This window comes from Myotis brandtii, unplaced genomic scaffold (genome assembly GCF_000412655.1).
Source record: "Myotis brandtii unplaced genomic scaffold, ASM41265v1 scaffold83, whole genome shotgun sequence".
Taxonomy (NCBI): domain Eukaryota; kingdom Metazoa; phylum Chordata; class Mammalia; order Chiroptera; family Vespertilionidae; genus Myotis; species Myotis brandtii.
This window is the reverse complement of record NW_005371371.1, coordinates 2,231,226-2,244,735: the sequence shown is the minus strand read 5'-3', so window position 1 is coordinate 2,244,735 and position 13,510 is coordinate 2,231,226. Positions and strand designations below refer to the sequence as shown.

The 13,510-nt window shown below is 49.5% G+C and overlaps 1 protein-coding gene across 1 annotated transcript in view; it reads left to right on the top strand.

The window, feature by feature from the left end:
• The window catches only part of COL4A2 (collagen, type IV, alpha 2), a 181,134-nt gene that overhangs the window by 160,021 nt on the left and 7,603 nt on the right, over positions 1-13,510 (top strand). The window contains exons 32-40 of the mRNA XM_005884467.2: positions 342-485; positions 2,047-2,169; positions 2,507-2,688; positions 4,477-4,540; positions 4,723-4,797; positions 7,323-7,430; positions 8,200-8,307; positions 9,530-9,601; positions 10,518-10,643. Coding sequence (XP_005884529.1) covers positions 342-485; positions 2,047-2,169; positions 2,507-2,688; positions 4,477-4,540; positions 4,723-4,797; positions 7,323-7,430; positions 8,200-8,307; positions 9,530-9,601; positions 10,518-10,643 — 1,002 coding nt within the window. The remainder of the gene's footprint in view (positions 1-341; positions 486-2,046; positions 2,170-2,506; positions 2,689-4,476; positions 4,541-4,722; positions 4,798-7,322; positions 7,431-8,199; positions 8,308-9,529; positions 9,602-10,517; positions 10,644-13,510) is intronic.

The following is a 13,510-nucleotide window of genomic DNA, read 5'->3' as shown; positions in this document are numbered from 1 at the left end:
ACACATGTTAATTCTAGTGCCCTTTTGCACCTCTTCTCCGTGGGCCCTCAGACCTAGGACTCCGCGTACTTTTCCTGGCGTCTTTGTGCCTGACCACTGTTCATTTGCCTTCGCCTTCTCCCCAGTGGCCAGAGGGCAGATGGGCTGCTTCTGTACCCCTCAGTCTGAAGTAGGTCAGCAGGCAAGCCTCTTGGGAAATGGTATCCGCAAATCCCTATTTTAGGTCAAGAATCTTAGCATATTCTCACATGAGTCACATGGGAATGTCACAGACGAGTGAGATTGAAATAGCCGTGCCTTTATCCATGCCTAACTCAGGGCTTTGCTTGTTCGCTCCGCAGGTCTTAGAGGTTCACCTGGGATGGATGGTTTCCAGGGCCTGCTTGGGGTGCAAGGAAGACCCGGGCTGCCGGGACACAAAGGAGAGCCTGGAAGGTTTGGCGTTCCGGGGCCAAAGGGCCCAACTGGGTTGCCAGGTGGCAAAGGTATGCCTACTTCTCTGAAGGTCTTTCCCACGGGGTTGACACTCACGTTCATGGGGGCATAACACTGCCCAGAACCAACCTTTTAGAAACCCCAAAAGCCAGGCACAAACTAATAAAAACTAGGGCTAGGGAATAGTTGGGGAATGGCTGTTAATGGGCACGGGATTGCTTTTAGGAGTGATGATGATAGTCTAAAGTTAGATGGTGGTGATGGTTGCACAACTGTGAGCACATTAAAAACCATTGAATTGTTCTCTTTAAATGAGTGGATTGCATGGTATGTAAATTATATCTCAATCAAGCTGTTTTTCAGAAATTGAATGTAACTCTTCAAAAAGTTAAAACGTTTACAAATTCTTAGAAACATAGAAATTACAGTCTAGGTAGAGTACTACATTTTCCAGGCTTCCTACTCACACTTAAATTTTCAAATAATCTTCATGTTAACTGGGGGTTTACAGGTCACTGAGCAAAAACTGATATTTTTTTTAAAATATATTTTTATTAATTTTTTACAGAGAGGAAGGGAGAGAGATAGAGAGTTAGAAACATCGATGAGAGAGAAACATCGATCAGCTGCCTCCTGTACATCTCCCACTGGGGATGTGCCCGCAACCCAGGCACATGCCCTTGACCGGAATCGAACCCGGGACCCTTCAGTCCGCAGGCCGACGCTCTATCCACTGAGCCAAACCGGCTTCGGCAAAAAAAACTGATATTTTTAAATGAAGTTACACTTGGATTCTGTGCCATTTTCTTTCCGACTCCACTACCCCGCCCCTTCCAGCCTCCTTGGAATGAAGTAGACCGTGGGGGCCCCTTCCCGCCACTAGACAGCAAGCTGTCGGAGGACCGGAACAGTTTATAGCACCTCTGTTCCCCTCCATATCTAGCCCTGTGCTACAGACTCAGTAAATGTCCAGTGAATGAAACTGCGTTCTTTCCGTTCGGCTGAATCTCCCTGACCTGCTGCCCTCCATTCAGTGAACACAGATTCTGGGACATTCTCAGCCTGAACCTTGTGGCACAATTCTCTGACTTGTCCACAGCCTTCCAGACCCCCTGGCCAGTGTAGTAACCCCTCACAAGTTCCCTTGCAACACCCTACCTGCATAGTCCTGAGACCTCCCAGCTCTGGCTGACCTGCCGTGGGTTCTGAGGCCCAGCTGATGCCCACAAAAAAGGATTGAGCTGGTGTCTCTCCTCGTGATCATGTTTGATCGCTGTCTCACCAGAGTGTGAATACATAACCTTCCCTCATGTTTTGTGTTACCGTCACACTCATCCCTGCATTGCCTGGCAGCACTGTTAGGGGAGCAGGTCCCTCTGTCCCGATGTGCTCTGTGCCCACACCTCCATTATAGAGAGGCGTGGGGGCAGGGAGAAGACAGGGGTGTGTCTGTCCGAGCCCTTCACCCCAGTGCACAGGCTCCAAGCCAGGGACGCATGCCACCCCTCCACTCAGAGCCTCTCTGGGCTCAGGTTCTGAAGGACAGCTCCGCCTGGTGTTTATGCCTGGTCCAGAGGTCAAGTGAAATGATTGCATTCTCTTCCCTTCCAGGAAGCCGGGGGGAACAGGGTCCCCCAGGACCGCCTCCCCGCATCGATGAAGAAATTAAACACCTTAAAGGGGAGAAAGGGGATGTAGGACCTATGGGATTGAAGGGCTACCTGGGATTAAAAGGTGAGGTGGCATCCAAAGATCCAGTCTGGCCTCTGAGCTGTCAGGTCTGGGGTCCCATCCCTCTCTGCCCAAACCCCCTTTCCCCTGTGCCCACCCCTGCCTCTCCAGTCTGAAGGGGCAGCAGCTTCTGCACCACCAACACCCCTGGGCCCACACCAGCCTTCACTGTGTTCCGGCCCTTCTGATACCCTGACATCTCCCCGCCTGGGCTCTCGGGTGGTTCTTCGAGGCCTGATTCACCTTGCCTCCAATTTTAAGACTTGCAGCACTTGGGATGGCAAACTTTAAAGCCTGGAAGGGGGAGCACCAGAGCGTGACACTCGGGGTCTTCCTGCAGGTGTTCCGGGAATGCCAGGGGTCCCTGGGATATCAGGCATCCCTGGGTTGCCTGGAAGGCCCGGCTACATCAAAGGAGTGAAAGGAGACATCGGAGTTCCCGGCCTGCCTGGTGTGCCAGGATTCCCTGGTGTGCCAGGCTCCCCTGGAATTACTGGGTTTCCAGGTTTCGTAGGAAGTAGGGTGAGTGCCTTTTACTCCACGTCTTCTTGTCAACTCCTCTCCCCTTGCTTGTTGGCCAGAGTGCCGTGGGCAGCATTTACGGTGTATGAGTGGCCAAGGCACGGGTCCAGGGCTGTGTGGGCCCCTGCGTCAGTGTAAGGAAATGCTGTGCTCATTCGACACCGTGGCGGTTGGGGCCGCCCAGGCCCCGCTGCCCTTTCATGATTTCCTATTGGATGAAGCACGGTGTCTGGATTTCTTCATGGGAACCTAGAGGACAAAACTGAATTTCTAGAGATTCGAGCTCTAAACTCGAGCATATATGTGACATCAGGACCGAAAACCCAGTGCTGAATCATTCTTGTGTGCAGCTAGTCGGGTCAGTTTCCACGTTCCCAGCAGCTTTAGCCATGGTGGTCAAGAACTGGGAAACATCAACAGGAAACAGAATAAATAAACATGGTACCTTCAGACAGTGGACTAGTGCACAGGAGTAAAATGAGAATGATTGATAAGTGCAAAAACACAAATAAGTCTCAGTTTTTATGTTGAACGAAATAAACCAGAAACATACGATACAATTCCATTTTTATGACAAGACTACTTGATAGAGGCAAATCAGAAGAGAGGCAGGATGGTTGAGTAGGAAAGGGCACCAAGGAACTTTCTAGAGTGCTGAATGTTCTCTATGTTTATCTGGGTATCATATGAGTAAGAATTCATTGAACATCTAAGATGAGTGTATGGCGCTGTATATAAGTCATGTTTTAATAAAGCAAGCTGCAAGAAAGAAAACTAGAGCGTTGTCTCAGCAAGGGTATAGCCTCTGGCACATCCTCCCTCTCCTCCCACAGAATGGGGCTTCATTAATAATTTAGAGGCGCAAGTTAAGCCATGCTAGGAAAGGGCAGTTCTGAAGTCACAGGTTGATGCTAAAATAGAAACCAGAGGGAGTAAGGTAGACAAGAACACCCACCCTCCCCGTGAGGTGGAGGCACTTCAGGGAAGAAAACCATGTTTTCTTTGGAGTCACAGAGTAATTCAGACATCACCCCAATCTCAGTATCAACAACAAACATTGCTTAGAAGAAATCCCACTCTCTCCATAGATGGATGTGCACAGCCATGTAATAGAGAGCAAGTTTGAGAATCAGGCAGCCCAAATCAGTATCCCAATTCTGCCCCTTAGTAGCTGAGTGACCTTGAGCATAATATTAACCTATCTGTGTCTCAGTTTCCTCACCTGTCAATAGCATCTGCTTCATAGGGTTGTTGTGAGGCTTAAAAAGCTCTTGATGCCCTAGCCAGGTGGCTTCAGTGGTTGGAGTATCATCCTGTGCACCAAGTTTGTGGGTTCGATTCCCAGTCAGGGTACATACCAAGGTTTCAGGCCAGTGATCCCCTGTTGGGCGTGTACAGGAGGCAGGCAACCAATGGATGTCTCTCTCTCTCTAAAAAAAATCAATAAAAGCACATCCTCCAGTGAGGATTTAAAAAAAAAAAAAATCAGGCTCCTAGGGTGAGATTGCAATCAGCATGGTTATTCTCACCACCATCACGACCATGATCTGCACCAGTGATGTTACTAATTTCAATAAAGCTGTCAACCCTGTTTCATTTTACTACATTTAATAAGAAGGGGTAAGCAAACCACCTTCTTAAAAAACTTCAGGGGTTTTCTATAAAATGATGGCATCCCAAACTTTGGGTGTTGTTTTTGGCATACCAAATCGTTGGGTACACTAACCTTCAAAATTACAAACTTATTTCATGAACAGCCTTTTAAGATCATTTTATGTTTGACTCTAGGGTGACAAGGGTGCTCCAGGGACAACAGGTCTTTATGGCGAGAGCGGCCGCACGGGTGATTTTGGTGAGTGTCGCTTGGGCGGGGAAAGGGGGCATCCACACCCAGAGCACTCTGGGGAGCTGCGGTGATGTCAGATCTGCAGGCGCCATTAGTTATTGTGAAGCATTGTTCTTATTAAGGACGTAGCACGACAGAAGTTACCAAACTAACCACCTGTTCCCAACCATCTTTTTTGCACCTAACAGGTGATGTTGGAGACACTATAAATTTACCAGGAAGCCCGGGCCTGAAGGGGGAACAGGGTGCCATTGGAACACCAGGTACCTAAGTCATTCTCCATCTCTTCCTCTCAACAACAGCCCTGACCCTTTGTGCTGTCACATATGAGCTGGCTTGCCAAATCTATCACTATTTGGTAAGCATTATAGATCATGCTGGAGGGAATGGTTTGAGGTCTTCCAGCCCAGTGTGCAAGGGAGACTGAATTCTTCATTAAATTAAAGCTGAAGACAAAGTCAAGGAACCTCTCTCTGGCTCTCACTGAAAGGGAAAGTAGCCAGAATCAACACTCATAAATCAACATTTTATATGGTCCATCGAGTGAGACTCATGAAGAAGCAGAGCCTGGCTCCCAGGGCACATTATAGGGTGTGAGCAGATGATAGGGTGACTGGAGCTTCTTGTAAACAGTGAAAGGTCAGTGGGAGTCGTGCCCATCTCTTGAGTAAGACAAGAAGGGGTAGCCCCTGGCCCTGTGTGCACTGGGGGGCCTCATGTGAGGTCACGCCTCTCTGAGCATTCCTGAAGTCCAAAGTCAGAATTCTTGCATATAATCAGACCCCAAGGGACTTTTGGTAGAATGATGTCTTCTTCTGGAAATTTTATCTTGGGGGACCTCACACTGCTTAAGCTGCCTGGAGCCCCAAGTCTTTCTAGGGATAATCCTGGTTGAGGGGGAGTCTGTTCATGTGATTGGCCAATGGGAAGATGCTGAGCTGGTTCTTTATCTAGAAACTAGAAAGAGCTGCAGATACGAAAGAAGTATTCAGTCTAGCATGGGATCAGAGGACCACCAGTCGGGAATAGGCAGCCTCATCGACGAGCCTCTCTGGACTCACGTGGATCTATAATTTGGTCTCCCGATGGCTTTCTTTTCAGTCACAGGGTACCCCGGGCTGCTGAGCCTTCTGGCTCTTGCTTGACTAAATCTCCTGTCCTAAATAATTATACTTTGGCAGTTTGGTTTAAAACAGCAGAAATGCGAGACCTTTGCCATCACGTGTCACTAATGACCTCATGTGTACAACTGAAAATGTGTCAGGGAAGAGAAGTTGCTTTTCCCCAAAAATAATGGTTGTTACCCTTGAGTGTTTAAGTTTTAGTTAAACTGTGGGCCCAGGAAATAGAACCTCACACCCTGTCCATCGCCAGGGGCAGGGAGGCAGTGACTGTTGTATCAGCCATCCTTGGGGGTGTTCCATTTACCCTAAGACAAGTGAGGTGTGTGCCTAAGTGGGATCAGCTACAGAGCCTGGCCTATGTGACAGAGGGAGTGGATTTGGAGTCCTGGGTCAGATCAGCTCCCACATGTGACAGGCACTGGAAAGCCTGGGACCAGACTTGGTCTCTCAGAGGATGAAGCAACAAGCTACATTAGACTCCCTCAGTTTGGGTGGAGATGATGGCCAAGGTGTATGAAAGAAGATGAACAGGGTACATAGGGGTTTGAGCAGATTTTCAAAATAGTAAAAGAATCAATAGAAAATAAGCAGAACTTCTTAGGTGGTTTTTCTTTAAGACAACAACAACAACAGTATTTTGTCTAAGCCATAGCCTCATAGATTTAAGAAGACACTGGACAAAAGTGATTGTGTGGAATTCACATTGGTCTGAAGTTTTCAAAATCCCAGCGTACCAGAAATCACCACAGCATTTGACAGAACATTGTCACTAGCATGAAGGTAGCACTTCTTTATGTCTGTCCAAGACCACCTCCAAATGACCTGAGGTGCTTGTTAAAATGCAGATTCTAGGCCTTCCCCCAGACCTGCCAAGTCACCTTTGGGAGAAACTCAAACATCTGCATGTTTAACAAATTCCCCAGGTTTCCATTGCACATCACGCATTAAAAGCAACTCTGATAAGGGCTCTGATTAGTTATCTATTGATGCTTAACAAGGTACCCAAAATGCAGTGGCTTGGAACATCAACAAGCAAGTATTATCTCATACATTTTCTGAGAGCCAGGAATTCGGGAACAAGGTGGTTCTGACCCACAGTCTCCCATGAGATTCCAGTCTGACATCGGCAGGGCTACATCATCCGAAGGCTGGATTGGGGCTGGAGAATCCTCCTCCAAGATGGTGCTCTCACACAGCTCTTGGTGGGAGGCCTCCGTTCCTCAACACGAGGGCCTCAGAGCTGCTTGAGTGTCCTCACAACATGGCAGCTGGCTTCCTCCCCAGCAAGCAAAGTGACAAAGTGAAAGCAAGGAAGAATATTATGTCCTAAGCTTGAAGTGACACACTGTGATGTCCACAGTATCCCGGTGGTGACACAATTCAGCCCATTCAGTGTGGGAGGGAACTACATGAGGGTGTGAACACCAGAGCGTGAGGACCCCTGGGTGCCGGCTTGGAGGCTGCTGATCACAGGCTCAGAGGGAAGAACTAGGTAAAAAGTCCGTTGATGAAGGAACATGTTAGCTAACCCCATTCACAACAGAAGTACAAAGTGTGGGATGGCAGCATCCTTTAACTCGCATTCCCTTGAACCGTACAAGCATGAAGCCCCAGTTCAATGCAATGCCGATGGTTTGTTCCAAGCAGCAAATCTGTGGTTACAGGTCTAAAGGGATTCTTTGGAGAGAAAGGAACAGCAGGTGACATCGGCTTCCCCGGGATAACGGGCACAGCAGGAGCCCATGGCTCTCCCGGAGTTGTCGGGCAAGCAGGTAAAGTCTCCTGTAGTCACGCAGCCTTCCTCCAGCGCACGCACTCCCCTGGGCATGGCTTGATGGTTCAGCGGCCAGTGAGGCAGAATATGGCTGAGCCCCCCAATCTCCAAAACCCCAGAACAAAGGCAGTCAATCTCACCAAGGAAGGAGTTGTCTGCTAGGATCGCACTTCACCCGAGGAAGCTTGCTCTTACGTGTTGCCCATTCACCTCGGGTCAAATACGCAGAAACAACCAACCTGGCTGTGGGGGACGCACAGGGGAGCAGTGGAGGGGGGGTGTGGCCCAGTGTCTGTCTCTCCATAAACACAGCCTAGGTTCTTGTTCTGGGATCTCGTCCATGAATTTGAATATGCAGAAATTCCTTTGGGGATCCCAAGTTAATGACCAGAAGCAAACAGTGAACTAGTTTTGTGCTTCTTGGCTTATTACTGCTTTTGCTTTGTTTGCTTCTGCCCAGGACCCGTGATTCTGACAGGCTAATCCTCCAGGGCTGGTTTCGTGGGTTCTCTCCAAACTTCTGTTTGGAAGATAGGATGAGAATAAGAAAACACAAGCTGTTCTCTCTTTGGCAAGGCTGAGCTAACCCCGCTGAACTTCAGTGTAGGGTCCAAGCCACATCCATTCCCTGCTTGAAGGGAAGCTGGTTCTTTCCCAAGCACCCCCTCGTGCCCCCTGCAGGCAGGCCCTGAGGCTGGGCAGGTAACGCTCTCCCAGGGTCCTCAGGGTTCCTGTGTCTGACTTATGGATGTGTCCCCCTCCCCCAGGCTTCCCAGGACTGACAGGCCAGCAGGGACCACAAGGAGACCCTGGCCGGGCCGGAGTGCCCGGCACCAAAGGAGATTATGGCTGGCCAGGTGTTCCGGGCTTACCAGGTAAGACAATCCCTCCCTTCACAGACACAAGCGCACAATGGTTCAAGAACAGATGCGCCAGTGGAGGAGAGGCACCGTTAGCCAGGCTAGCCTCCCTCCACGCTGTTTTCTCCAAGACCATGTGAGATAAAAGGCAGGTGTGTGTGTGTGTGGTTTACTGTCCACACAAAACACATCGGGAACAGGATTTGCAGTTGTCCAAGCCCATTGGTAAAAAAGACAGATATGCCAGTGTGCAGAGAAGTGCTTTGCTCCCCAGAATGATGAATGAAAACTGCCCAGAAGCCTCAAGGCCCACTCCCCAGTCAGGTCACGGGCAGTCCAGAGGGAACGGGGGGGCAAGGGGGGGGGGGCAGGACACAGACACCACGCTGTTCCTCCACAGGCTTCCCAGCCTCCCACTGATCAAGGACCAGTGGAACCCGTGGCGAGATTTTAGAGAGTTATGCAGCCTGACCTGGACAGGCCACTGCTCCAGGGACAAGCCCTCCATGCTGGGCAGGCCTTGGTCAGGGACAGGCCCCCACCTGCTCTGTTGCTCAGTATTCAAGGTGACCCACCCACCTCCATACTCACTGTCCACACCACAGGAAGAATTGCCACCTGTGTCCTGTGTCCTACTTTAAATATATTTTTATTGATTTCAGAGAGGAAGGAAAAGGGAGAGAAAGATAGAAACATCGATGATGAGAATCATTGCTTGGCTGCCTCCTGCACGTCCCCTAATGGGGATCGAGCCTGCAACCCAGGCATGTGCCCTGACCAGGAATTGAACCCTGACCTCCTGGTTCATAAGTTGATGATCAACCACTGAGCTGTGCTGGCCGGGCTTCTGCATCCTACTTTAGAAATGTTTGTCCTTGAGAATCCAGAGGGATTGGAACTAATGCCAGGCTACTGGTTCCAGGCAATTTTCACAAACCAAATATGTCTAATGACTCAAGCTCCAAGGAGAGGAACGGAATGCACCACTTCCCAGTTCCCTCCCGGCTCTAACGAGTCTGTAAGGATTTTAGGAAATCAATCTTTACGTTAAATGGTTCTCTCAGGTGACATAAAAGCACATGTCAGATTGTATGCTGAACTGCTTCCTGTTTGTGGGGCTTTTGAATAAATTGGATGGGTGACCGTATTATAGCAAATGAAAACATGTTGAATTATCTTAAGGGTTTCTTTCTTTGCTCTCCCATGCATGAAATAACCATGAGTGAAACCCACACAGGTTCAGCGGGCAGCCGAGGCATCGGGGGATTAGACGGCTTGCCAGGCACCAAAGGCTTTCCCGGATCCCCAGGTACCCATGGCCCTTGCAACTACTCGGGGACAGGGGCAAGGGGAGGGCTGGGAGGGCCATCTAGGATACCAGGTGTGGTGGGGGGAGTTCAGAGAGCAGGACTGCTCCGTGAGGACTGTTTGATCATCCCTGAGGCCCTGTGGACTCAGGGTCCCTGTGGTTCTAAAGACACTGAGATGGGATCCCTAAGAATCCATCCCCTTAAGTCAGACATTGTGTTGAACAGGACCATCGGGCTTTTAGAGGGAGAAACAAATGGTGTGCTCGCTTTTTCAGCAGCATCTGTAATCTTTCATTTCATTGGCACAGGGAAGGCAGCTGGGGCCCAGCCTGTGGTGGGGCTTTCCTTGTGCTTTGAAACGGATCCTGCTGTCTTAGTCAGCTTGAGCTGCTATAACAAAACACCACAGACTGGGGGTGGGGTGGGGAGGGGGGCTCAAATGACAGTTATTCCTCACAGTTCTGGGGACTGGAGGTCTGAGATCTGAGCATTGGTACAGTCGAGTCCTGGTGCGGGTCCTCTTCCTGGCTTGTACATGGCCACCTTCTCCCTACCTGGTGGGGAGAGGGAACACACTCTCTGGGGTCTCTAATAAGAACACATCCCATCCTGGGACCCATCCTCTTGACCTCATCTACATTGAATCATCTCCCAGAGGCCCCACCTCCAAAAACCATCACATTGGAAATGAGGCCTTCAACATATGCATGCTGGGGAGACAGTTCAGTTCAGAGCAATGATGTGCCAGCCTCAGGTTGTGGGACACTGAGGCCACGTAACAAACTGAGATTGATGCCGCTGACTTCCGGTTTTCCATGTGTGAGTCTCACAGAAGGGCAGTACTGTTCCTTTACTTGTGAAGGTTAACGTGGCGTGGTTGAAGATGCTGACGTCCCACTGCTTAACCCTCTACAGGTGCAGACATCCACGGAGACCCGGGTTTCCCAGGTCCTGCTGGAGACAGGGGTGAGCCAGGAGAGGCCAACACCCTGCCGGGTCCTAGCGGAGCCCCGGGACAAAAGGGGGAGCAAGGAATTCCAGGTGAGGCCAGACACTTCCAACATTACCATCTGCATAACCAGAACCCGATATGCTGTTGGGTGGCCAGAGTGGGAGAGATGTGAAGTCATGCTTGTCGGGTCACCCATCTGCCCTCTGAATGGGGTTAGAAAAAAATCCCTTGAGGATGGAGATGAGACCCAGCCTGGGAGGAAGTGAGAGACCTCAGTTCCACACGGTGCACACAATCCTGGCCATAGCCCGCGCTCACACAGCATCACAGTATCGTGACCGGTATCACACGGCATGTATTAACATCCGATTTACACAGCATGCTGTTCAGACTCTGCAGCTGACCAGAGAGAGAGGACACAAGAGCAGGAACTAGCTTGCTTTCATTCCTGTGCGTATATGTCGGCTAAATGCCTGGCTCAATATTGGTTCAAGGTTAATAGTGTGAAACTGTAACTCCGTTGGACCTCTGTTGAAGAAGTTACACGTGCTCAAGGATATCCCGAAATTACCTGGAAGGGTCCTATTACGTGTTCACCGGGGCAGCATCAGTTTCTCAGAACTCTTTTCATGTATTGTGTAGCTCCCTGCACTCTGTCAAGGGGACCTTGAACATATCTCAGGCTCCCAAACAGCCCTGAAGCATAGTGACTCTTTTCTAAAGCTGTTGTCCCCTCACGAAGTCCTCGTCCTGCATGAAAGTCACAGTAGCCCAGTGACAGGTGGCTTCTGAGTGGTCCTGGAGGCTGGAGCAGACCCTTCACTCTGCCCACCGGGCCGCTGGGGAGAGGGAATGGTGACTTTCAGGGGTGACATTCACCAATGGCTGGTCAGGACCCGCACTCTTCTCTAAGTGTCGGGAAATAATGTCAATCTGCAGGAGTTTCCGAAGCTCCAATTTGCAGCCTCAATTATTTCTACAGCTGATGTTCGGACTTCGGATCAGGATTTGCCTATGAGTTTTACAAAATGGCCTTTCGGCGATCTTGCATTAGGCAGGGCTTTTATTTCAATACTGAGGAACATTCGTGGGGGCCACAGAGGAAACAGAGTTATTTTGACCCTGATTGCAGCAAACTAACTCGTGCTCATATCCTGTCCCCAGTAAGGGAGGCCTAGTCACTGTAGTTAGTATGTTTTCAGTATGTTTTCTTGGGAATCTGGCCAATGTGGAGCTTCTAACCCAAGAGTTTTGCCGTTAGTCACTGCCACTCACCATCTCTTTCAGTTCCTTTGTGACAATAGTTAGAAGCAGCTCAGTTGGTGTCAATTTATATTAAACTCCAGATGGCGGCTAATTAATCCCCTTGATCAAGTAAACGCGCTTGCTTATTGCCTGTAACTAGTGAGACCAAGACAACACCTCTCTAAACGCTTCTCCCGGCACGCGCTTTGTACCACCCGGAATTTGCAGAAACAGTATCCTGTCCCCTGTGCTTGGCGCCAGACCCTCCCAATGTGAAAGTCTCTTCATGTTGCTGATGAATCGGGATTAGTCATGAAGCCACGTGGGGGACACAAGAGACCACTGTCTCACAGATCATCACTGTGTGGTCCCAGCTCACTCTTCCCTCTACATAGAGATGATGGACCTGGAGACTGTGGCGTTCTGATTTTTTTGCGGCGTTCTAGTACTAACCTGAGTCCCCAGACCTTAAGGCAAAACAAATACTCACAGGACAATTGGAGGAGAAACTAGTCCCCGTCCCTGCTGGCCATTTGTCTTGCCACTGCCTGGGCAACAGCCATGCCCACCTGGCACAGAAGAGCACCCATAAAATGTTGTGCTGGCGAAAGCACAGGGAGGGATATGATGCCCACAGACAATCCTTAGGTGAGGATTGCCCTCCAGGGTCTGTCCTCGATTGGTGCCGAAGGGCTCCAGCCTTTGACCTAAATGCAGTCGATTCTTGCTACTTGCAGGAGTTGTGCTCTATAAAATTGCTGCAAACACTGAATTAAGGAATACCGAACCATTGCTTCTAGTGGGAGTGCAGGGTTTGGTTCCTGCAAGCCCCATTCACATATTCATCCACTGATCAAATCATAACTTTGTTTTATGTATCTTTCTGGTGAAAGGCACCTTATTCAATATAAATTGTTGATGGATTAACATTGACCTCATGCCATCAGCCCTATAACTCATGCCTGAAGGAAGCTCATCTAACATACGTTTCCTTTTTGTTTGTTTGTTTTGAATATATATATTTTTTATCCTCACCGGAGAGATATGTTTTTATTGAATTTTTTTATTTTATTTTTTTTTAGAGAGAGGAAGGGAGAGGGGGAAAGAGACAGACAGACAGATGGATGTGGGAGAGAAACATTGATTGCTTGCCCCTCACACACACCCCCACCAGGGATCAAACCCACAACCTTTCAGTGCATGGGACGATGCTCCAACCAACTGAGCCACCTGGCCAGGGCCTAACACGTTTTCCACGTGAGGCACCTGAGCTTAGGAACACCAGACAGCACTTTGGCACTGTGCTTGGGGACCAGTGTAAACAGTGAAATCACCAACAAGAAGCACAAACATGCAAAAATCGTGGCACTAAATAGACATAAAGGGATCCTTGTTTACACTGAGTTACATGAGGACCTCAGCAGGGACTGAAATTTCCTGCCTCTCCTGCTTGTCCAGGAGTGCCGCGAGGATTGATTTAGAGTCACCATAAACCTTAGTGCACAGGCCAAATGCAAGTACAGAATCTGTGAGCAATGAGGATGGGCTCTGTCCATAGTGGGACCCAAGACACTGAAGTAGCCACAGGGAGAACTAAAAATGTCAAGGTGGTCCAGAGGCTTCCTCTTGCCAATACTGGAAACTTCTGTCCCATCACAATTGCTGGCGGAGCCAGCAGACCTCACTGCTCAGGTGATGCCGCCCAGGCAGG